This window comes from Eleutherodactylus coqui, chromosome 6, assembly GCF_035609145.1.
Source record: "Eleutherodactylus coqui strain aEleCoq1 chromosome 6, aEleCoq1.hap1, whole genome shotgun sequence".
Classification (NCBI taxonomy): Eukaryota; Metazoa; Chordata; class Amphibia; order Anura; family Eleutherodactylidae; genus Eleutherodactylus; species Eleutherodactylus coqui.
This window is the reverse complement of record NC_089842.1, coordinates 178,726,041-178,750,306: the sequence shown is the minus strand read 5'-3', so window position 1 is coordinate 178,750,306 and position 24,266 is coordinate 178,726,041. Positions and strand designations below refer to the sequence as shown.

The following is a 24,266-nucleotide window of genomic DNA, read 5'->3' as shown; positions in this document are numbered from 1 at the left end:
TTCAACTGTATCTGCATCAATTCTTCATACACTGTTTATATTAGATATTGTGGTTGCTAGTATACTGTTACAAACCTATTTTCATTTAGTCCTGCAAATACCATTTATCATTATCAGAGTTGCTTTCATCTAGGTTACAGTTATGGAAGATGATTAAAATGTAACTTAATACAGCCCTGCCTGATAGTCTTATGGAGACGGACTCATAACTTGGTGTTTTCAGTATCTAAAGCGATTTTTAGCAAATATTCGAATTGCATTTGTGAGGGGAAAGCAAATTTGCTGATATATTATTGAAGACTATGATTGAAACTGGACACCCCACAATAGGCTGAGACAGGAGAAGGAATCTTGTTACAGCTGATGCAAGCAGTGCTGAAAGCAGAAGTGTTCTCTTGTGACTTTCCAGGCTGCACATTTGGGGTATAATGCAAGAATCCACAGGAATATTTTGTTGTAGAAACTGTTTTGTTGGGTTATAGGGAATCCTGATGATTATTTTAGGACTGCATTGCAAACCCTGTAATATTAGTTTTATTTTTGGTTATACAACAGAGGTGCGTTACACCTCTTTTTAGGATCGGGTATCATCACTCCTTAAGGCAGGTACCTAGAAGGTGTGTAGAGACACCTAGGAGGTGAGTTAGACCGCCTGCAGATGGCCGGGTGGATACCCTGGGAGAATTCTCGCAGTGGGAAACGATCTGCGTCACTTCCGGGCTTCAGTGCAGCTCTCAACTGCTGCCGCGCCTCCGGCTCTGTGGTGCACAGAGCAGAGCTGGGGAGCCGGGAGTAACATTTCTGTGCAAACCTCTGCGAGACCCGCACAGAAATAGAACATGCCGCGATTTGTTTTCCACGTGTATTTTCACGTGAAGAAATCGCGGCCGTCTGCATAGGATTTTATTTTGTAATGCAATCCTATGCAGGCAGGCACGGGCGGAATTTCCACCCGTGTGCAGGGGGCCTTAAGCGGCTTATAAAGCGATGCATGCTCCTCTGGGAAATATATGCAAATAAGCAAGATGGAACAATAACTCTGTAGCGTGACCTATTGGCAGGAATGCGTGGCCTTATAAGCCTCCTCACTCAACTCCTAGTTGTCTCCATACACCTTCTAGGTGCTCTCCTTAAGGAAAGATGATATGCCTCCCGACCCACGTCATAGGCCTCTCGCTAACCAAGCCAGGAACCTACTGCACACTGATGAGGAGCAAAAACCCAGAAACCGCTGTCTGTGTGTGGTTTTGTGGCTTGGTTTTCAATTCCCAAACATTGTTTTAAAGACTTGTTTAAAGGGTCTGACATTGATTTGCAGGAATGCTGCCATCCAATAGGTGGCGCTGCAGAGGTATTGTTCCATCTTCCTTATTTGCACTTCTTTAGGAATCATGTTCCTCTGAAAATTTAAAGGAGATGTCCACTATGGGAGATCTCTAGGAGATGAGCTTTTTACATGGTGTCCTGCTATTGTGACTCTCAATGATCGATTGTAACCTCTGATGGGAACTTGGCAGCAAATGTTTAGTTTCCCTGCAGCCCCACCACAAGAGAAGTGAAACTTTACATATTACCCTTTGAAATCAATGGGTTGTCTGTATAATGTATGGACTTTTAAGGTTTTCAGAGTGACATATGTCCTTTTGCAGGTGCTTCATGTTCTGGAAAATCATGGAAGAGGCACCTAACTCTATTAAAGAGGTTGTCTGGTTATACGACAACTTGCCTTTTAATAGGACTTTCAGTATTAAAATAACAGAGCATTACTTGCCTCTCCTTCACTGCCAGGATCCAGTGCTGCAGCCTCGCTGTGGTCCTAGTGTTTGTTTTGACAGTGGCCGTCAGAGGAAGTCAGATGACCTCTGCAACCACTCAAAGGTTGCAGCGCCATATACCGTTCTCCTGTCCATGATGCCAGGAGTTTGGGGATCAAGCTTACAGTACCAAGCCTGGCCACTGCTATAAGAACAGAGCTGTTTACTTGCTGCTAAAATCAGCACAGTGCACCAGCGCACCATTCTGGCAAACAGCTGATCCCGAGTGAAGAACCACTGAGATCTACTGTTGATCTGTCCTGAGGATAGGCCACCAATAGTTTACATCTAGACAATCCCTTTAAGTGCCTGCTCATAGTGTACAGTTGATGGTTTTTCATATCTTTTACACTTTTGTTTTCACATTTGCAGTAAATGTCAATGCCCTTGACTGTGTTGACAGAATTGGACTTGTGGAAAGTGCACAAAGGAATTTATGTAGCTAAGATTACAAGGGGAGCAGGATGAAGAAACCTTTAGTAATGCATAGTTAAGTTGATTTGCAAACAAGCGACAATTGATAACTTCTGAATTTCCTATGGCTGTAAATAGATACCATATGGGCAGATTTCAGTAATGGAGGGGAAGTGAAGTAGGAATCAATGTAAACATGTCTTAGAAATGAATACTGTATAGAAAGGAAAATTGTTGCAAATGGTACAAAACTCTGTAGCCAATATAACTGTATACACTTAAAATATTTGCTGCTTGATATAGGGAAAATCCATTAAGATTCATAATTTTTCTTCTCTTTTACAGATACAGTTTGTCGGGATGGGTGATAAAGCTGAGTAGATCATGAGATAGAAGATCTACACAACTGCAACCTACAAGCAACATCAACTTTAGTTTTTTTTTTATTTGATGACTCTGGAGAAATCTCCTGATTTGCATGTGTTTTTATTACCATGAGTCAGCAGCCTCAGCAGAAGGCTTCGAATAAAAGGACCGGAAAAAGGATAACTTATATTAATGAACAGCAAGGCCACCCTGTGACCAGTAAAGAGCAGCAATTTAAAGAGCAACAGTTATACGGGACGGTGTCACGGTTGCCGATCTCGCAGGCCTCTGAACTGAACAAGTCAAATGCTTATTCTGCTCCACCTAACAATATGCTGAACACAGTCATGTACACTCAAGAGAGACCTGACGGCATGAGGATTAACCAGCAGCCTGTTCCTGGAAAGTGGAACGTAGGCGATCGGAATGAGGCCACATGGGTAGCCCAACAAGCCAATATGTGGCAGAGAAATGCACCTGGTTATACTGTGCAGATGATGCCTTCATATTACAACCATCATGAGCCTATCAAGAGGAGCCAAGATAAGGGAGTAGGGGTGTCCCATATAGATATGTATGGAGATGCTCTACAACAAATGATGTCTCAGAAGACACAGTTGGAGCAGCATCAGCTGGCACAGCAGCAGGCCCACTTAAACTCCATCTTGCAAGCTCAGCAGCAGCAGCAACAACAGCAGCAGCAGCAACAACAGAATCAGCATCTTGCTTTGCAGTCTTTCCAAATGGCATTTGGACATCAGGGTCAGAAAACATCCCTGCAAAATCTGTTGCATGTTTTTCCAGATGCCCAATCAAATGCTGCTTATGTCGCTCAGCAGAAACAACAAACGTCTCTTCCTAGGATGCAACTGTTTGAGAATTTTTACCCACAACAGCAGCAGCAACAGGCAGCGTATGGCATGCAGCAAGGTGTTCCACTTAACCAGCATGCACCTACCCAGCAGAAGATGTCGGTGATGCCGCAGCCACAACGTGTCCCCACATCTGAAGAATATATGAAAGCTCTTGTAGAGCAGGGCCAGCAGTCTGTTTTGCCCAAAACTCAAATACCCTTGCCACGCAGGTCCCGAAGACTTTCCAAAGAAGGACCAGAACCCTTACCACCCACCATGGTTGGACAGTCAAATAACCCTTACACACATCACCAGTATGAGCAGGGAATGCAGCATCAGTTATCTGCCCAAGAGAGGTACAAGCAGCTTGTATCAAGAGAGGTACAAGAAACCCAACTTGGCAACCGCCATGATACAGACAATGCAGCACTATCTCAGAATGGTAGAGCAAGAGAGGTCCAAGCAGCTGAACACAACTCAATGGGGCCATTGCCGCCTGCCGGAATAGGGGCTGTCACCGTGATTCAGTCAACCCGGCGAAGGCGCCACATATCGCAAGAAGCTAATTTATTTACCTTAGCCCAGAAAGCGGCAGAAATGCCAAATCTTGAAAACACTAAGGTAATGAGGCTTAGTCTATAAATTAAATTCTAAGCTAAACATGAATGTTTGGGTACCATTCCTTAAGAGAATTTGTACATCAGATTGAAGTAGCTCTCTAGCATCATTTCCTTATTCTTATCCAGAGGTGGAAGGTGCTAGTGTTAGGATTCTTTAACATTTTAGGTAGACTGTTAAAGTATGTTTTTGGATACCTTTGCGTTTACCATTGACCTTAATTAGAATGACAAAAAAATATGATGGCAGTCTTCAAAACCATCTAAAAATTAGATGTAGAGTAGTTGTGATTTTTGGGCTCATTACATGCTTTTATGGGCAAGATGTAAGGGTCATGTGTAGCTATGAATGCCCCTTCCTGACAGGAGGCTATTCTACCATCCACAACAGATAAATGCCTAATGTGGATTTATCACCCGTTTTATTCCTTAGAAAATAAACCCCTTTCTTTATGAAGAGCTGAGCTGCATTGCCAGACCCAGCCCGTGGACAAGTGAGGTGCTGTTATAGAAAAGAAGCAGACCCCATTTTTTTCTAATGCTGGGCAACCCCTTAACAATGATCTGGGCCTATGTGATTTCCTATTTATATAGTGCAAGATTGGCGTATCACAGAAAGGAAAATATAAAATCAAATAATCACTGAAAACGGCCAGATACTTACTGATACAAGAGGGCAGATGTCTGCAAACCCCTCAACATGCAGGCGGCTAACCTGCCAAATTAGGGAGCCAATTACACCTGTGCTGGACACCGATGAAACAGCCACTCACACAGTCTCTTAATATAGAGGGGGTCTTCGGCTGCTTGGTGTACACTCCTGCACAGAGTAGATACAAAGTGCCAAACCACCTGATACATGTAGTGCACCATGCAGACTAGCAACCTAATAATGACACCATAATAGTTCGGCGGCCTGCTCTGCACCTCAAAAAGTGAACCACATTGGTACTGCCACCCTGGGCTTCCCCGGCATTTAAAAGCCGCACTGCATGTGAATAATTCCTAATAAATGCGAGGTATTAGTTGGATTTTGGCCAAAAACCTTAGCTCACAAGCCAATCGTCAAGGCTCCTCGCATCTTGTGAGTCCCTACACTAATATAAATGTATCACAAAAAGGAAAATATAAAATTAAACAATCACTGAGAACAGCCAGATACTTACTGATACAAGAGGGCAGATAGCTGCATCCCCTCAACATGCAGTCGACTAAGCTGCCAAATGAGGGAACCAGTTACATCTGTGCTGGACATCGATGAAACAGCCACTCACACAGCCTCTTAAAATCCAAAAGTCCAAAAGTGTTTCCATTCCGTGGTAATTGAAATCTTGCTTGATCATTTTATTACTTTAAGGTGCAGCTGTTATAGGCCAGTTACAGCAAAAAGTTGCAGGCTCCATAATGTGGGACTTCTCCATCCTGCAACACAATGCATTCTTATGGGGCACACCATTATATGCAATGTGTATTTGTAGGACTCTATCTTGCCTGGCCTAGCCATTAAAATATAGTGAATGCATGGATTTCGTATATTATGTATATATCAGGTCATGCTGGGGAGTCCTAATGTGGAGACAAGTGTCCAGGAATAACTTTATCAAATAAAGCAGTTTTCCCAACTCGGCCCCTTACCCAGTTTTGCCACACCCGGACTTCCCGAGGCGACTGGGTTTTATGGAAACAGTCGAACACCCTGTGCTACGTTGTTTCCGTAACTCCCATATGAGTGAAAGGGACGGTATGGCACAGTTGGCTATATTTCATAACTTATGAGATGCAGAAATGGCGTAGTTTGCTGTTCTTGGCTGTTTCCCTAAATCCTGGCCACGCCTGGGAGTCTGGATGCGGTGGGAAGGGGTAAGGCCTCGAAATGGAAATGACTTTTTAACAAAATAAAAAAGAAATCTTTGTTTCATTCAGTTTAGTTTCATTTATTTTCTATCTTGGCAGAAATCGAAGCTTAATAAATTCCACTCTTCACTGCTGCCCTTATCCTGAACAATAGTTCAGCTCTGAGTTGCTTTTCATTAGTATTCAGTTGCTATGGGACTTGGTGTTTTTACTGTATATGGGAATAAACTTTTAATACAATTGTCTCCTGCGCAGAACTAAATACTGTGGTGGAAGTACAGAACACTTCTACTGGCTAAAATAATGGATTAAGCAAATTAGAGAATTTTAGCAGCAGTGCCCAATCATTAACATCGATCAATGTACATAGATGTTACAACTATGTATTCATGTGAAGATAATAACATACTGAATACTTCAGCTTGCGTCACCGATAGAACTACATACTAGTACTGTATTAAAAACTACAGTATGTTGGCACTGCTTGTGTTGAATTAAAGAGGTTCCTTGAATGGGGATAATCTGTGCCCCCACCAGTCACACATTTTGCCCCTATTCTATTGGTGGGTGATAAGTGTATATTTTGGGACAACCCTTTTAAATTCTAGAAAGGACTGGTCACCAGTGTAATGACTGAAAGAGTGGAGGTGTTGTATAACCACTAGACATACTGCATTAATGAGGCATTTGCTCACAGCTAATTAATAGTTACAGTAGTTTATGGAAGAAATATTTAGGGTTTTAGCAGTGTAAGTAGCAGGAAATAGATACAGGAGATATTAAGTTGTGTTCACAACAACTTCATACGTTCCATTTAGAATCTGTCGCTGATATCTGTGAAAGTTCCAGAAGAAATAGCACAGCATGCTGCAGTATTCCGTCCTGGAAAATGGCAGAGAGGCTAATGGAAATTGAACAGATTCCACTATAATCAATAGGGTCTGTTCAGTGCCATTCAGCCTTGGGATTCCATTTTTTCTGTTCCCATAGTGGAGAAGGAAAATGCAATCCATAGCACAAGTGTGAACTAGCTCTTAAATGGTTAAAGTGTTAGTCCAGTTGTAAACTATCGATGGCCTATCCTCAGGAGAGGTCATCAATAGTAGATCAGTGGGGAACTGCCGCCCGAGATCCCTGCTGATCAGCTGTTCGGGCCGCTGAGCTGATTTCTGCAGGAAGCAAACATCTCCATTCTCGCTGCAGTGGACAGGCTAGGTATTACAGGCAAAGTTTCCATTGAAATGAATGGACTGTAATACATACGTCTGTTTCCTGCAGCAATCAGTTCACCGACTCGACGAGCAGCTGATCAGCAGGGATCTGGGGGGGGGGGGGGGCAGTTCCCGGGGGGCAGTTCCCCTACTGATCAACTATTGATGTTCTCTACTGAGGATAGGCCATCAAAACCAGAAATCATCTCAGTATATGAGCACACCATCCTGGCAAACAGCTGATTGGGAGTGGGTCCCCCTAGCGATGGATCCCTGCCGATCTACTATTGAAATCGTGTCCTAACAATGGACTATCAATAGTTTATAGCTGGACAACCCCTTTAAGGATGGAATTATACAGCAGAGCACTAAATAATGTAAACCACACATACTAACTTTCTCTCTAAACCTCCCTGTAAGGCTTGGTGCATGCTAGTCATTAGGTGCAGATTGTGCCTGAGAGGCTCCAGTGCAACTCTCATCAGACAGCACACAGACACCAGTTTACGTGCCGTCTGATATACATGGACACCGCAAATTGACACATTTTGGGATGTCCTATTTCTCAGCTATGAAATGGACAGGAGTAGGACATGCTATGAATTTTTTTCATGTGGACCACCGGTCCACGTGAAAAACATCTACATATATAGCCCCCTTTGCTATAATAGGGCCATGTGCTGTCCATTGGATTACACGGACCGCACACTGTCCCTTTCAGACCTAAACGTGGGAACTGAAAGACTTGGTACAGCCAAAAAGTACCATTTGTTAGAACTCCAAAAGTAATCAAATGGGGTGTGTGTTAGTAGTTTAATCCCAGAGCACATCTGCCCTTGTTTCTGTTCTTGGGATCAGTGTGACCATCGAATACCAGGTAGAATGGCTGACACTGTCTCTGGTCTCAGGGTCACTGTAACCGTAGTAGGGTCCAAAAATATCTCCATTAAACTGGTGAAGCCTCAGCATTGCTGTCGTTACATTGCTGGCTGTCTTAGAATATGAGAATGAGACTGAATCTCTTGCTATAAATAGACGGAGAAATGAAACTCTGGGGTAGTGAGGGACACGTGAAAAGGATGCGTTCTCACATGTTTCTGGCACCTCTCCAGAACGAATAATAAGGTATCTGATAATGTAATCTTGTACTGCATCTTAGCTGAGTACAGGGAGCAATATTATGTGGCCATGGCGATTTCAATGGCCTTCGCTTATAGGAAGATTATACGCTAGCATCTACCTTTGCAAATCAGTATTTACTGTGAATATCTGAAAACGAGATCTGTCTCACTTAAAGGGACATTGATATAAAAAAAAAGAGACTATGGCTGAATGCACACGGGGCGGAAATTCCGCTGCGGGATTTCATGCAGAATTTGCGCCATTGAACGCTTCCATAGGATTGCATTGATTTATGCAAACCAATGCAGACAGCTGCGATTTTGATAGCGGAGAACATGTGCGCTAAAAAAAATCGCAGCATGTCCTATTTCAGTGCGAGCCTGGCACGGCCACGTTATCGCTGACTCACCAGCTTTGCACTGCGCATGCACGGCTGTGCGCCATCTGACACATGAGCAAAGTGAAGATTCTAGACGGGTAAGTCGGAGGTCATTGCATGTGCACAGGGTCGCATCCCGCTGCGAGAATCTCGCAGTCGTAATCCAACCCAGCTGTCTATATTTGGCCTATATGTATAAATAATTATAAGGAGTGGGCAAAAATATGGAAACGCCATACAAAATGCATGTAGTTTAACTCCTTAGCCCTCGGCTACCCTTTTGACCCCTGCTTGGCTGAGAGATTTTTGCGAAATTTGTGTTTACTTCACCTCTTGCCCTGGTCTGGGTGGTTTTGGGAGCCAGCTGGTAACAGCAGCTGAGTGGCTCAGACCACTAACCAATAGAACCTTGTTGCTCGGGCAGATGTTCACATCTGCCCGGCAGCATCTATGTCATATTACCTCCACTTAAAATCGGTTTCTTCATGTCTTATTAAAATATGATATATAATCCCATCTAATGTAAGGCATGCTTTTTACAGTGTTTCCCTATTTTTGTCCACCCCTTGTATATGCAGGATAGTCTGAAGTGAAATATATATAAAAGCCTACCTACTTTGGAGATCTAGAGACTTATCCCACCACTAGAGCTTACTGTATGGAGCCAAGATCAGAAATGGGTGGCTGAATTTTAGCACAGTATTGTATAAATGCTACATGTTCTCTGTTATTTCAGCCCTATTTATAGCAAACCATAGAAATCCTCACTTTTTTTTTGTAGCACAGAGGATCCAGTTAAGACTGTTTCGTAGTATCCATCTGTACAAAGGATTTTTTTTTCCTCCCTATTTTCTGCTCTTTCTTGCACTTTTATAGGGCCTTTTTGTTTTTTTCTGGAAACTTGAGTTTTTATGTTGGTTTTTGCATTAAGACATGAACGTTGCTTATGTTGCGGTCAGATGCAGGAAGATATAACCTCCAACTAATATACAAACTATCAGAACTACAGTGAAGTATACACTAGTAAAACAAAATACAACATGTACACAAGTCCTACACATCTTATACACAAAAAGTTGTATTGGAATGGGAAATCCTTGCTCCTTTTTTTGGAGGGGAGGGGGGAGGGACTTTTTCCATTTTGCTTTCTGAATCTTTCTGTTTGGTTATGTGCAAAAATGTATTTTACAGTTGATATGAAATAAACTCTTAGGCTGCCTGCAGATGAGCGGGTCGGATCCGGTGGCGAGAATTCTCGCCGCGGGACCCAACCCGAGCGCCTGCAGAGACGAGCGCGTACTCACCCGCGCCCGGCGGCCCCGACTCTTTCATGTGCCGGCTGCCCATGTGCAGGCGGCCTTAAACCTAATTTGATTACTTTTGGTATTTCAGGATAGTGAGATTGTAAGAGAGAGGATTGAGACTACGAAAAGCAATGCAGAAATTGCTGGTGCGTCATCTCCTAAGAAGTCCCGAGGGGAGGGAGACTTGAAACCTCTGGTTATGCCGGTATCGGTACCGGTGAAAATGGATACTGGACGAGAAAAGGGAGATGATGAAAGGACTCTGAGGACAATGACCTCTGAAAGGCTGCCATCTGCAACTATGCCATCTGTGATAGTAACACGACACAGGGCTGGTCATCCGGGTGTCTCAGAACCTGCAGTCCAGGTAGGCCCAGGTCTTAGGTTCTTTAAAAAGTACACAGTTCTGTTCATCAGAATCCTGGACGAACAAATGCTCCGTTTTACTCAGCCTGTAGTTAGATATAAAGCTGACCATATGATGAACTTCATGGTTGCTTTTATAACACATTCCTCAGCCCTTTAAACAATGTGTGCGACCTTGATTTATGAACAGTATTCTTAGGAATGTATAATGAAACCAGAATACCAGGAGGGAACACAGGGAAAACAATGCTCACTATACCATCCTGTAATGTAGCAATGTCCGCCACGGACTCCTTGTGCCACAAACTTTCTATATGCTAAGAGCTCAGGCCTATTGTCATTTTGGGGATCTGTGTGTTATCGATTCGAATATGGCACCCACAGGCTGCTATGGGTTCATACTGTACCTTCAGGTATATGAATTTATGCAGAATCAGTTTATCTCTCACAGATTGATACAAGAAATCTGGTGGTTCTATGGGTAAAATTGGTGCCCCACAGATGGACCATATTCCGGCGGCACATGACATGCTTGTGGATACATAATATGGACCTGCAAAGGCTGTATGCTAATGAGCGTCTTTGCACCTGCCCAGCATGATTCAACCACTGGGATGAAAATTTGGCACTGTGAGGAACGAAGTCAAAGGCATTGTCAGAGTTGTAGCTCCTCTGTAAAACCCTGTTCTCCATGCACTAACATTACAAATTGGCACACACTCGCCTCTTCCTGCGTCCCGCAATGCTGCTTGGTCCTTCGCTCCTTTGTTTACATGTTAGTCCCTCAGACAAGTTTACAAGACATCACAGGTGCTGCAGCCAGTGACAGAGCTGTGATCAAGCTCTGAGCTTTGTCATTGGCTGCAGCGCTTGTAGCGTCCCATAAACAGGCTGGGGCAGTTTGTAAACATGATGTCAGAGGGGACACTCAGAATGGCGGCACTGAACACAGCAAGGAGAGGTGAATATGTGCCTATATATTTTTTATGTTAGTGCATGGAAAATGGAGTTTTACAGAGGAGCTACAACTCGGACAATCCCTTTAGAAGTACCACAGAAGAGATTTTCCAATATGTTCACACATATGGGTCCAGTGATGGGCATATGTTCTGTTGTATATCAGTATAGAGGTTGCATAAAAGATCTTGTGGATTACTTTTGTGCTTCACATAAGCTAGAACTATTGTTGGCCATCTCACCCTTGATATGAGGAGCTTCAATCTGATAAGTGCAGTATCCATGATACAATACAGATAAGGCTGTTTAGCTCTATTCAAAGGGCCAATGAAAATATAGGAAACTATATAATGTATAGTCAAAAACTCGCTGTCCTGTGTCAGTGCTTTGTGTGTTTAATATTATTTAATATGTAGTAAGGTATTGTATTGGATGGTCAGTTTTCTTTCATACATTCCTCAGTTAAGGTTATGTTTAATTATCTGACACATTTCTCTTCACCCCTCTACAGAACAGTGAGACCCCTTCATTAGCAGAGACTGCTTCCCGGAAGCCCAAGCAAAGACCAAGGCCTGAACCGTTGTTTATTCCTCCCAAGCCTGGCACATTTGTTGTCCCAGTTTACACCAACATAACTCCATATCAAAGCCATCTTCGCTCTCCTGTTCGAGTTCCTGAGCACCCTAGTGACAGAAACTTTGAGTTGCCCCCTTATACGCCACCTCCAATCCTGAGCCCTGTGCGTGAGGGCTCTGGACTTTACTTCAATGCCATCATATCTGCAAACACACATTCAATGCCTCCACCAATTACGCCAAAAAGCAGCACAAGAACCCTGCTGAGATCTAGTAAGTGTTTATTCTTCTATTTCTTGAGATACTTTAAGTGTTCTTCTATTGGGGTCAAAAAGTTTCGTCGATGGCTAAAAATATAGGAGTTGATGTTGCTTACTTTCCTGAATTTGGCAGAGCTTCATGGTTTTCCCATGGCTCGACTTTGGTTTCCAAAGGGGCCCAAAGGCCCAAGTATTGTCTAACCTGCTTTTTCTTTATGATGGTTTATATATGTATGTCTTTAATTAGAATCAAAAATAAGCCTTGGAATAAAACTGTGCCTGATCCAGGTATGCTTAGAATGAATTCTGAAAACGAGCAGTTTCAGGGCAAAAAAGAAAAATGGGCCATTTTATAATCTCAGACACAAAACCTTAGCTTGTTTTGTTGCTTGGTATATTAAGATCAGTAAATTGCACACCTGATGCTTATAATAAAATTGTCTTTCATTTTGCAGCTAGTGGAGAGGACATGCCGCCTTTACTTACAGCAGAAGCAACGCCTGTTAGTCTTGAACCGTAAGTCTATGTACAGATTTATATTGATGATTGAGTAAAGCACTAATATGAGTAAATTGCTGCAGGAATATATAATTTGGGACCCCCATTTATAAGCCAGAATAGAAAGCCACTCTGTAATAGCAGTTCATGCTCTGACATGTCCGAGCTGTCCCTGCATTACATGGTTGCCTATTCATACGAATGGCTGCCATGTAATACTATATTTAGAAATGTTTGGAAGGCTGTGGCTTCCTCTATGCATAGGTGTCTATGCGTCAGTGGCGGGACTCAAGGCCATCAGATGATCACTGAGGTGGCTTCCATTTGAGAAGGTTAGTCTGTAGTCAGATGACCCCTTTTTATAGGTTATATTTTTAATGATCGGAGTACTTGTGGTGGTGGGTGGTTATGGGGCATAGAAATGGAAACCCATAAAGGGTACTTTCTAGTTTTGCAATTTATAAATGCTGCATTTAATGGTGAGTAGATCCTACAGAAAGGTCAAAGCATAAATACTTCATATCTAGTGACTTGTTCTAATAGTATATTGCTGTAAATAGATGCGTAGAGTACAGTAGGCTAAAAGTATAGCAGGCCTCTTTCTTCTGCATCTGTCTAGGTTATTAAATTTCACTATCTTAATTTCTTAGAGTTTTTTTCAATTCTAAAAAGTGTTCACGTAAACTAGAATTTATGATGAGGTTTAAAGTTTTGTTTTAAAAGCCTTTTGATTTTTCTTTTTTATGTACTGTATCTATTTTGCTTAGGTTTGCCAAGGCAACCTTTTTCCTTTTTTTTTACCAAGGAAGTGTGGAGAGCATAAGATCACCGTTAACACAATTTCAGCATATATTTCACATTTTGTAGATGCATTATAAGGAAGGTCCATATTCCTAACCAAGTTTTAATTTCCAATACGCCTAAAATTAAAATAAAGCTACACTGACTTTGTCTTAATTAAAAATCGGTAGAGCAGAAATTCTATCCACGTGATATTGCGTTGTGGTTTTTTTTTCTAAAGGTTGTCAGTAGTTTAATTGACTGGTTCAAATGAATGAAGTCCACATGTATCTGCGGCATATAGTTCTGGCCGGTAACTACATCTCCACCTAAAAGTCAAAATATTCCTGTAAGCAGTTGACATCAAGGTAGGCTTGGAAAACAGAATGGACCAAAACATCTGCAATGCATTTCAGAGAACACCTTTTTTCTTCCTCGAGGATTAGACCCTGTTCTCCAAAACACTTTGGAGGTGTTTTGGTTCATTCTTCTTTCGGTACCTACAATTAAATCATCAGCTTCACTTTTAGATAGGTGTAGCTACCAGCCAAGGATACTTAGGTGATTAAACTGAGCAGTCTTTACAGAAAATCACAATATCACATGGATATAACCTCTGCTCTACCGAGGACTAGGGCAGACAGGAGTCTATGTGATAATGGTGAGCGTCCATGATGAGTTTGTCCTTTACCTTAGTTTCTCAGTGTGTCCCAAGCACTTACTGGAACTAGCTGTGGGTATATGCACAGTTTGTGTCCCTAGGGGAGTGCAGATATCTTGTGCTATTCATTTAGAAATGGAAATATATTCAAGAGCTTATTAGAATTTTTGGAAAACGACTATAAGTTGGAAGGCTGTACTTGTTTCTCCTATAGATGGGCTTTTTTTCTGTTCTTAAATTTTAATGGCATGTATCATTACAAATCTAACGTTGTAGAGCAAACTTTTGTCAACCAATTTTTTGGTGGTGCGTGTATTTTTCGGAGTTAGTGTATAAAAATATCTTGAATTCCTGCAGGTTTCACTCTAGAGGCTGAAACTTCAATGGTGCTGACACTTACTGTTTTGTAGAGATTACTTTTCAATAGTCGTCTCATTATTACTACAGACAGGATTACATAGGATCGACCATTCATAATAGGTGGTGATCACAGTTCACCTTCTCCCCCCTCCTTGCACAACGACCTCCTATACGCATCATGGAGAATGCTCATAACACTTTCCCATATAGAAGTCAATGAACATCTCTAGTCTACAGGTTCCTATTGTCCACGAGGTTGCGAGAAAGCAAATCTCTAAATTCTGCTAACAGCAGCTCAGGCAAGATGGCCTTCCCCATAGTCATAGACAACCTGAAAATAAAAACAGATGAAAAAACAAAAAGAATATGCATCAGTGATGATCATTATCCATTCAGCCGCATCTGACCTTCGGTCACTCTATGGATTAACGTTCTTTCACCGCTTCTTTCAGTTCCACGATTCACATGGTGGCCTTGATTGTATCAGTATCTGGTCATTATTATTCCAAATGATTAATTTGTATTATATTATCCTCTCGTTTTCAGCCGTATTAACATTGGTGCACGTTTCCAGGCAGATATTCCTGACATGAGAAACAGGAGCTTGGCATTTGCTGACAAGCACAAAGCAGACTTGGTTTGGTGTCCTTCAGATGATTTGGAAGATAAGCAAGGTGAGCAAAAAAAAAAAAGTGTACTAATTTTAATTACAACATCTGAATAAACTAAAAATTTCCTATCTACAACAAGACAGTGTATTTAAGTGAAACGATCTCTGTTTTGGGAACTTTGGCCTCATGAACACAAGCCCTGTTAATATGTTTGACATCATAAAGGACATTCTTTGGCAAAGTTGCTTTTTTATTTCTTTAAGGCCACATCAAAAAAAAATAAAATTTGGATATTTGTGTTTGCTCAGTATCATGAGTCTAAAAGAATTCAAGGATGCAGTCTTGGAAATTTGGGTCACTTCCAGGTATAGCAAAGCTGAAGGTTTTATTTAACTCTTTGGAGCTGCTTTGTTTGTGCATTACGATAACTCTTTGGCTTAAGATACTGTAAGGCTGGGTTCAGGACTGCAATTCTGCCCATGGCTCGTAATCTTGAGATTAGCCAGCCATCTAGATGAGATTTAGCAAAAATCTCGTCCACACAGAGCGGCCAATACGTTGCAGCAAAGCCGTTGGAAACGGACATATGGCATGGAATTCGATTCCGCGGCATGTCAATTCTTTTTTTCTTTTTACGCTGCCGCCTCATTTCTTTCTATGGGGCGAGAAAGCCGCAGTGGAATGCTGACGGCCAAACCGCTCCAAAAGCAGCAGCAAAAGGTCTTGAAGCTGTGGCTCTCCTGCGAAAATCTCACGTTTTTTTGGTGCGGCCAAGCCGCAAGATTTCCATGGGATTTCCATCCTGTGAGAACCCAGCCTAAAGGGCCTTTTACATTGCATTAAGGATTGTTCGACACCCCCTCCCTCCCCCACCTCATACAGGGGATTGCGCCCAGCCGGCGCATGCGCGGAGCCAGTGGCCAGGGAGTGACATTTCTGTGTGGGGCTCTCCGAGCCCCGCATAGAAATGGAGCATGCCGCGATTTGCTTTACGTGCGAACAAATTATGGCCGTCTGTATAGGATTGCGCTTTCTAACGCAATCCTATGGCAGCTTCCACGGGGGGAAATTCTGTGGGAAATCCCGCTGTGGAATTTCCGCCCGTGTGCAGGGGGCCTTAGTCAGCACTCTTTGCATGGGCAGATGATGTGCCCATGTAAAATCACCCTAATGTAGCTGATTTAACTGCAGTCCCTTAGAAAGCCACAAAACCCTTATTCCAGATATGGCCTGCCGAAAGGACCAATCCAACGAAAACGCATCTCGTGGTCTCCTGTGTGTATACCAGTCATGTCCATGCAGTGCAGCCCCCTCTCTTATACTTGTCATGCACCATCTTGAGGCTGACCTTTTTTTACTTTTGTTTCACATCTATCCCGTGATGCATCAGCTCAGCATTAGCTAAAGTTATATCATTTTGCTGGGTGGACAGTTAAATTATATAGATCATAAGTAAATGAACTATATAATATAAAACATAATTGTTCACGTGTGGTTTTTATACTGAACAATATGATTCGTTTATGGTGGATGGTATTGCCTCTGTATATACTATGTCTTGTCATTTATGTATCAGCTTGAAGAAGGCCGAAATGTCGCGTCTCTATGTAATGGTGTAATAAAAGCGATTTTGTATTTTCATACATCCGTCTATGCTGCCAGTTCATTATCTATATGGACATTTATCTAGAACCTTTCTGGTTTTGTGGTTCTTAACTGGCTTTTGCATCTTAGTTGCCTGACCCCGGAAAGGGTTTATTTAGTGCTGTTGGTGGGATCAACTTTACTCTTTATGGTCAGGAGGATGAGCTGTGACCTCCTCTATTATAACAGTGTGACAAGAACTATGTGATCATTGTAAGTAAGTGTGACAGTACTGTCCCTGTAGGTAGTTTTATGGTAGATCCATGTAACAGCATCACACAAACTGAGAATTTGGCTGAAAAATTATTACATAAACCCAAGGAAATCTGAGCTTATCAGAACTGAGATTATCTGAGGAAAAAGAGGCTGGGAGATTCAGACAGAAAGAACTAACTGAAGAAACTCTAGCAGACTTGATGCTGGCGAGATAGCTATATAATGAATTAATTTTAAAAAAATCCCCGGAGTGACCCTTTAGGGCTAATGCCCACGGATGGCTTTATGCTGTCTTCCCCACTGCGTAATAACGCAGCTATTGACTTCTATTGAACCTAATAGCTCAGTCCTCACATGCGGGATTCTGCCGCGGATTTACATAGCTGGGAAAAAAATGCTGTATTTTCTATTTTACCGCATTTTTCTGTGGCAGGAGGTCTCCATTAATATAGTATTAATGGAGTCCGCGGTAAAAAGCGCTTTCTTCCGCGATTGCCAGCAGGGACTTTTTTTGTTATCCCCGTGGCATAAAACCGCGTCCGTATCCAGTTCCGTCCGTGGGCATGAGCCCTTAAATTGCTTTGTATGAACAGTCTATTGATCTGCCTGACGTTATGTCAATATGGTCCATTAGCACTATCAATCTGTTTTGTGTAAGGTTGCAGTGTTTATGACTGACCGTGCTGTTGTCCTTAATGGTTTCTGTTTTCCATCAGCAGTTGAGGAGCTTCTGACAGCAGCCTGTTCCAGTATCTTACCAGGTGGAGGCACCAATCAGGAGCTGGCGCTTCATTATCTTCACGAGTCCAAAGGGAACATTTTGGTAAGTGTAAACCGCATTATGATGAAAATGTAATATTCACTGAAAGAATCCTAGTTTGAAAACCTGTCTGCAAGAGTGATAGAAAGCCTTTGCAATAATGGAATTAAGCAATACAATATCAAGTTATTATACTAATTGTCCAAAATTACAGTGTAATATAACTTATATTCTACGTCCTTTTATCTGTTTCTAGGCCACTCTGGCGAAGCTGCTATTGAAGAAACCAAAAAGACACAAAGGCCATCATTTGGCAAACTATCATTATTCTGGTAAGAACACAGATCTATGTGTCTGTCTATCTTTTGGGCAAATCAAGGCTTGTATGTTAAAAATGTTGAACTTTGCCTATCATTTATTTTTTGGTACTGTTTTAAAATACATTTCAGTCTGTTGACCCACATTATCACAGAAATCACATAATGTTTGTTTTATTCAGGGTCAGACAAGTGGTCTGTTGATGAGAAGAGACTTTTCAATAAGGGAATGGCCTTCTACAAAAAAGACTTTCTGCTGGTTCAGAAATTGGTATGTAGCCAACCACTTTTACGTTCCCCTATGTAATAAACACTATCCTACCAAAAGTAATTGGACACCTGAGCAAGAATCAATAGTAGTATATATTTCCGTATGCTAATACTAAGTGGGGCCCCCTTCGGCACTAATGACATTGGATACTCTCTGTGGCATATTTTCTAGTAATGCCTGATACACTTCATCTGGTATTTCTCTCCATTCATCCTGCAAACTTTTGGTGAGTTCTCTCAAAAAAGATGTATTGGACCGTCTATAGTGGTACAAGGAGCATTCTCATTGGATAATTGAGCAAAGAAAAAATGTTCTATGCAGCGACTGATTGCACTACTCCATTTTCAAACCACATGGATGTATCTGGGTGTGCAGGACGCCTGGAGAACAGCTTTTGCCTGAGTGTGTTGTGCCAACAGTTAAGCACAGCGGAGGTTCCGTTATGGTCTTGGTCTGTTGGTTGAGCCATGAACATGGAGGTGTACCTTGACGTTATAAACAATTTGTTGCTGACACTCTGAGAGTAGTTAGCAATACTTCCAACAAGACAACGTACCTTGTCACAAACACTCTTTTGCGTTGTTTTGAAGATGTGGATGTACCATGATTGGACTGGCCTGCACAGAGTTCTGACCTTAACCCTACTGAACATCTTCGGGATGAACTGAAACATCAGATCAGGAATTATGAACAGTGTCCATCTTCTTTGAGAAAATTTGCCAGACATTTGCAGGAGGAATGGAGGGAAATACCAGCTGAAGTGAATCAGATGTTAGCAGAAAGTATGCCACAGGGAGTATCCGATGTCATTAGTGCCAATGGAGCCCCCAAGTATTAACATATGGAAATAAATACTACAATAAGATCAGGCTGGCAGATCTCTGTAACTTTAGGTGTTTAAAGGGGTTGTTTCACAAAAATAACTAACTTATTTATCCCACAGAGAGGCGATATGTATATGATCTGTGGGTGTCTGACCATGATGGCGATGTGTGTGTGTGCAGACCAATAGCCCATACATAAGGGGGCACTCGGAACTCCTATTTTTATAACTGTTGAAGGTTGTCTCAATTGGACCCCCACTGATTAGACACTTTATCACCTATCCAAGGCAAGGGTTAGGTAATACGTTGTTCTGTGATACAACCATGTCCAACCCATTTACAGGTCTTTTACTGTCACTGCTAGTGCAGAATATAGTGAAAAATATTTTTATTTATATTTTTAGTGGGTGAAACCACCCATAACAATCACTCTTCATCAGTACATTTATTTGGGTTAAAAAGCCCTCCCATTCGATGTGCTTTACACTAAACCTGGTGAGAACTGTATTATACTACTAAGATACTCGTGTTATGATGACTGAACCCTAAATCTTGGACTTGCTACACTTTTGGCCATCCACCATTGGATGTAGAGAGGTTATTGCTAACCAAGTGACAAAGCAACTGATGTCTCTTAGGCCTCCGGCACACTAGCCTATTTGTGAACTAATGGTCCATGTGGTAAAAAAAAACATCACATGTCCTATTTCTGTCCGTATCATGGACAGGAAATAGAACATGCTATTGCGTGTCAGTTTGCAGCCTGTGTGTAAATTGGACAGCATGTGGACAGGTGTCCATGTGCTGTCCGATGTGAGTTGTACCCGGGCCTCTCCAGCGCAACGCGCACACATGGGAAATGTGCCGGGGGCCTAAATATATCTTAATATCTGTCACATAGCTCAGCATGAAAACATTGAGTAGTAAACCACACAGTGAACAGAACTCAGAATATACAGAATACACGCATTAATTTTCTTTATGTGAACTAATCCAAATCTGTTGTGGCTAATTCCAGATTAAAACAAAAACTGTGGCTCAATGCGTAGAGTTTTACTACACCTACAAGAAGCAAGTGAAGATAGGACGTAACGGCATGTTAATATTTGGAGATGTAGAGGCTGCCGTAGATGAAAAAAACCCCAGAGAGGACTCGGAGATTGATATAAAGGTATTAATGTCTATGTGTAATATTTTCAGTTTTTATCTATTTTTTTATATAGAAGCGTCCCCCAACAATAAGCTCACAGTGTGTTCCACTACTGAAACCTACACAATTGGCTGTAATCTGTTTGGGGGACCTGGAAATAATTGTTCAATTTCTCTGCAGCACCACCACTGGAGAAAAGTAGCATTACACAGTTATCATTAAAATCATTTGACTGTCTGTGTAATGCACAACCACAATGAGTCGTTGAGGTACTTTAAAACAGGTTTTGGAATCCAGAACTCCGATTTTGAAGGGAATCTGTCAGCTACTTTGAACCCTATAAATTAAGCTAATGAACTCAAAGTGGGTGACCTGCTGAGTCCGGGGATGTAAGTTTTATATTTGGTTTCTCTGCCGTTTCCTCGGTGTTGGCGCTTAAACTGGTCACTGCAGTGCATTGAGTTACACACTAACTAGTCGTTCATTCTACACTTATAATAAGAGGACTACTTGGCGCGTCGCTCAAGACACTACAGTGGCCAGGTTGAGTGCTAACACTAGGGGAAATGGCGGGGAAGGCAGGCATAAAACTTACATCCCTGGACTCTGCGAGTCGCCACTATTTTTTTTTTCCTAAAGGAACTTGATTTAGCCAAAATAAATTGGACAAATAGGAACAGTGGGCACAGAAAGTGCACATCATCGTGGCGCCACATAGTACATGAAAACAAAGCATAATTATTTGCATATGTGCGTACATTCCTTATAAGTCATAACATTTGGCTATATATTTTTATTTTAAATTAATCAATTAATTATTGCTAATGAGAAGAACCACAGAAAATGGCTTCCAAAACACACAAAAAGGGTAGAAAACAGAGTTTAGATCAAGCAGCTACTCTTCACTCCATCCCCTCACAACATTCAGGCAGATCCCTCTCCCATCGTTGCAGGGCAGTTCACCCACACACCACAGATCTTCTCAAACTTCTTCAGGCAACCCCTGGCCATATACGTCAGCTTATACATAGGAATCACGGAATTTACCACCTGGATCCATGCCCTCCTGGTCGGCCTCTCCAGGTGTTTCCAGTTCAGCATTATCACCTTTTTAACGTAAAAAAGCAATTTATATAAGGTACTGGTTGCCCCAGCCACAGGGAGGTTTCCAACAAGCCCGAAGAGGCACCCCAAGGTGCAGGATCCTCAGGGCCTCCAGGTGAGACTCCATGAATATGAGAACGTCCCTCCAATATTCTTGCAGGACACTGCAGTCCCAGAACATATGCATAACGGTCCCATCAGCCATCAAGCATCGTGGGCACGTCACTGAGGGAAGCAAACCCATAATGTGCAGTCTGAAAGGATTGTAATATGTCCAATGCAAGAACTTGACCTGAATAAGTCTGTCCCTAGCGCTAATCAGAGGGGGGCCAGAACCAGCCAGTATGTCCCCATCCTCTCCCAACCGCAGATCCGGAATATCATTGACCCACTTCTGGGTGACTCTCTCCTTCATCGGGGCCAGATGCTGTATTAGCTGGGCATAGAAACTAGACAGTGTCTTCACAAGTTACGCCTCTGTGCCAGACCCTCCAACCGAGACAGTATTATGGACATGCCTTGAAACTGAGCCCGATCACATGTCTTAGCTGATAATATCTAAGGCATCAATGTTCAGGCAAGTTATGGCTTATCTGCAGTTGTAGGAAAGTGCAGAAGATGCCCTCACCGACTATGTTAGACAGGGCACTCACCCCATGAAGTCTCCAGAATGCAGACTCGGTGAAGCATCGCAGGTGTGGATTGTTCCACAAGCTGGTATGCCAGGACCACATAACTTTCTCTACAGGCACCAGCTGTAAGGCCCTGTGCCACACCTTGAGTGTTACCAGCATGGGAGCGGGTAGAGGGATAATAGAAGAAAAGGGGCTACGCATCAGCAAAGCCGAGTCACTACCTTTAAGTTCATTAGTTTTAGTTTATAGGGCTTAAAGTAGCTGACCGTCTCTTTAAGACCTTTTACAACTAATGGTCACTTACCATGGCAATGGAGAATTTACGGACTCTTAACCCTATGATTGACAATAGCATAGAGGAACGTGGTGTCCTGAGACTCTGCCTCCACCCAAATACTTGGGCTGCAAGTATCAAATGTTGTGAACAGTTTCCAACTGGGTGAACTCCAGGTGCTTACGTGCCAAGTCCTGTACACTGTTTGCGCTTACGTAGAGGAGGGAGTGCCTACCAGATTTGTCTGTGTGTATGAAGGGCAGAAGCTCTGGTTACACATCTGCTCTCTCTGTCATGTTGCTCTTAAGTTAATGCCAGGCTGGTGTTAATAGCTGGAAGTCCTGTGATGGCTGAGTAGCTAATGCCTGAGAAATCTGTAGGGAAGAAATGACGATATCAAACTGTCATCGCCAACCTGTAAGAAAATGCATATTCTCCTTTAATATATCATTAGATATTGTGGTTATCATAATAACTTTCTCAGTAACATTATTGTAATAGCAAAGTAATAAAATGCAATCTGACACGATGAAAGTGTCGGTTCAGCAAGATAAAAAAATTGGTTTTTCTGCCACTACCATGAAAATTAAGCTTCTCTTCTGAACAGAGTAGTAACTGCCCAAGCCAACTTGTTCAGTATGGGCGATAGATGAACTTGAATGAGTTGCACAGACATGGCTTCTTTAATATACCATATAATGTACTGAAAAACTTTTTAAAAATTCTAAAGTGGAGTAAAATGAAAAAAAAATCGACATTCCGACATCTTTCAGTGCGTCTTGTTTCTACGGCGCACAAACTGCAACAAAAGTGACATAACTTTATTCTATACAGTACAATTACTACGATACCAAACTTTTATATATTTTTTTTTACTATACTATTTTTTTTTCTTCAAAAGGCATTTAATTTTTTTAAATTTTTTTCCCGCAGTCATCTTGTGCACGCAATAACTTTTTTATTTTTCCGTCGATGTAGTTCAGCGATGGCTCATTTTTTGCAGAATGTCCTGTAGTTTTTGTTAGTACTAATTCGGAATACGTACAACTTTTGTTGATCGCTTTTTATTGTGTTTTTTTTCTGGGAGATGGTAACTGAAAGTGCGTTTCTGGCGTTCTTTCTTTTTTTTTCCGGGCGACGTTCACTATGCGGGGTAAATAATGCGCTACTTTGATAGATCGGACTTTTACGGACGCAGCAATACCAAATGTTTTTTTAATTTTATTTAGATTTTTAATTTCAGATGAGCAAAAGGGGTGATTTAAACTTTTGTTACTTTTTTTTTTCTACAATTAAAAAACTTTATTGCTCTTTTTTTCACTTTTACTTTTAAGTCCCCCTGGGGGACTACAATATGCGATACTCTGATCTCTCCTGCAGTATGATGTAATGCTATAGTCAGAATTGACAGCATTTAAAGGGTTAATAGCCGCGATCGGCCAAGCTGATTGCGGCTATTGCCCGCGGGTGTCAGCTGTAGTAAACAGCTGACGCCCGCGCTGTATGCAGAGAGGTCGCACCGCGACGTCTCTGCATACATACCCCAACGCTCTAGGACGTAAATGTACGTCCTGGAGTGGGAAGGGGTTAAAATCACCAAATTGACTACATATAACAGTTGCTGATTGGAACTTCAAATGGTGCTGGGAATTTTTGTGACTGCAACAGCTTCATACAATGCTTGGCAGACTCTGACTGGCCTACAGGGAAGCAGTTAGATTCCCTAGTGGGCCCAGAGCCGGAATACGGTCACCAGACTTCCAATGGTGCATGTCACACTGTAGTACCCCAGATTTGGGGTCCCTCAGCACTGTTACAGCCACTTAATGTTAATTGTGTGTGTATGCCTTTAAATGGTCAATAATGAATTAAACTTGTGTTCATGTAATCTAACCCTTCATGACTTTGCAGGATACACCCTAACTTGCTCTCCCACCTGTCAATCACCCCTAGCTACTGCTGGGATTGGATAGTTAGCTTTTCCCTAGCTTAGGATTGGTTGAATAAGAAGGTATAAAAGTAGAGAGGGGGCAGGATTAGCTAGTCTAGTCCAGAGGAGCCTGAGATA

General features: G+C 42.1%; 1 protein-coding gene across 4 annotated transcripts in view; it reads left to right on the top strand.

Annotated features, from left to right (window-relative positions):
- MIDEAS (mitotic deacetylase associated SANT domain protein) overlaps positions 1 to 24,266 on the top strand; it is an 89,436-nt gene that overhangs the window by 57,773 nt on the left and 7,397 nt on the right. For 3 of the 4 annotated variants that reach the window (XM_066608336.1, XM_066608335.1, XM_066608337.1), the window contains 9 exons: positions 2,574 to 4,069; positions 10,024 to 10,302; positions 11,770 to 12,106; positions 12,549 to 12,609; positions 14,939 to 15,066; positions 17,580 to 17,686; positions 17,880 to 17,955; positions 18,123 to 18,211; positions 20,054 to 20,206. In XM_066608336.1, the coding sequence (XP_066464433.1) occupies positions 2,723 to 4,069; positions 10,024 to 10,302; positions 11,770 to 12,106; positions 12,549 to 12,609; positions 14,939 to 15,066; positions 17,580 to 17,686; positions 17,880 to 17,955; positions 18,123 to 18,211; positions 20,054 to 20,206 (2,577 nt within the window). In that variant the 5' untranslated portion in view covers positions 2,574 to 2,722. The remainder of the gene's footprint in view (positions 1 to 2,573; positions 4,070 to 10,023; positions 10,303 to 11,769; positions 12,107 to 12,548; positions 12,610 to 14,938; positions 15,067 to 17,579; positions 17,687 to 17,879; positions 17,956 to 18,122; positions 18,212 to 20,053; positions 20,207 to 24,266) is intronic. The other variant, XM_066608338.1, reaches the window with a different exon arrangement.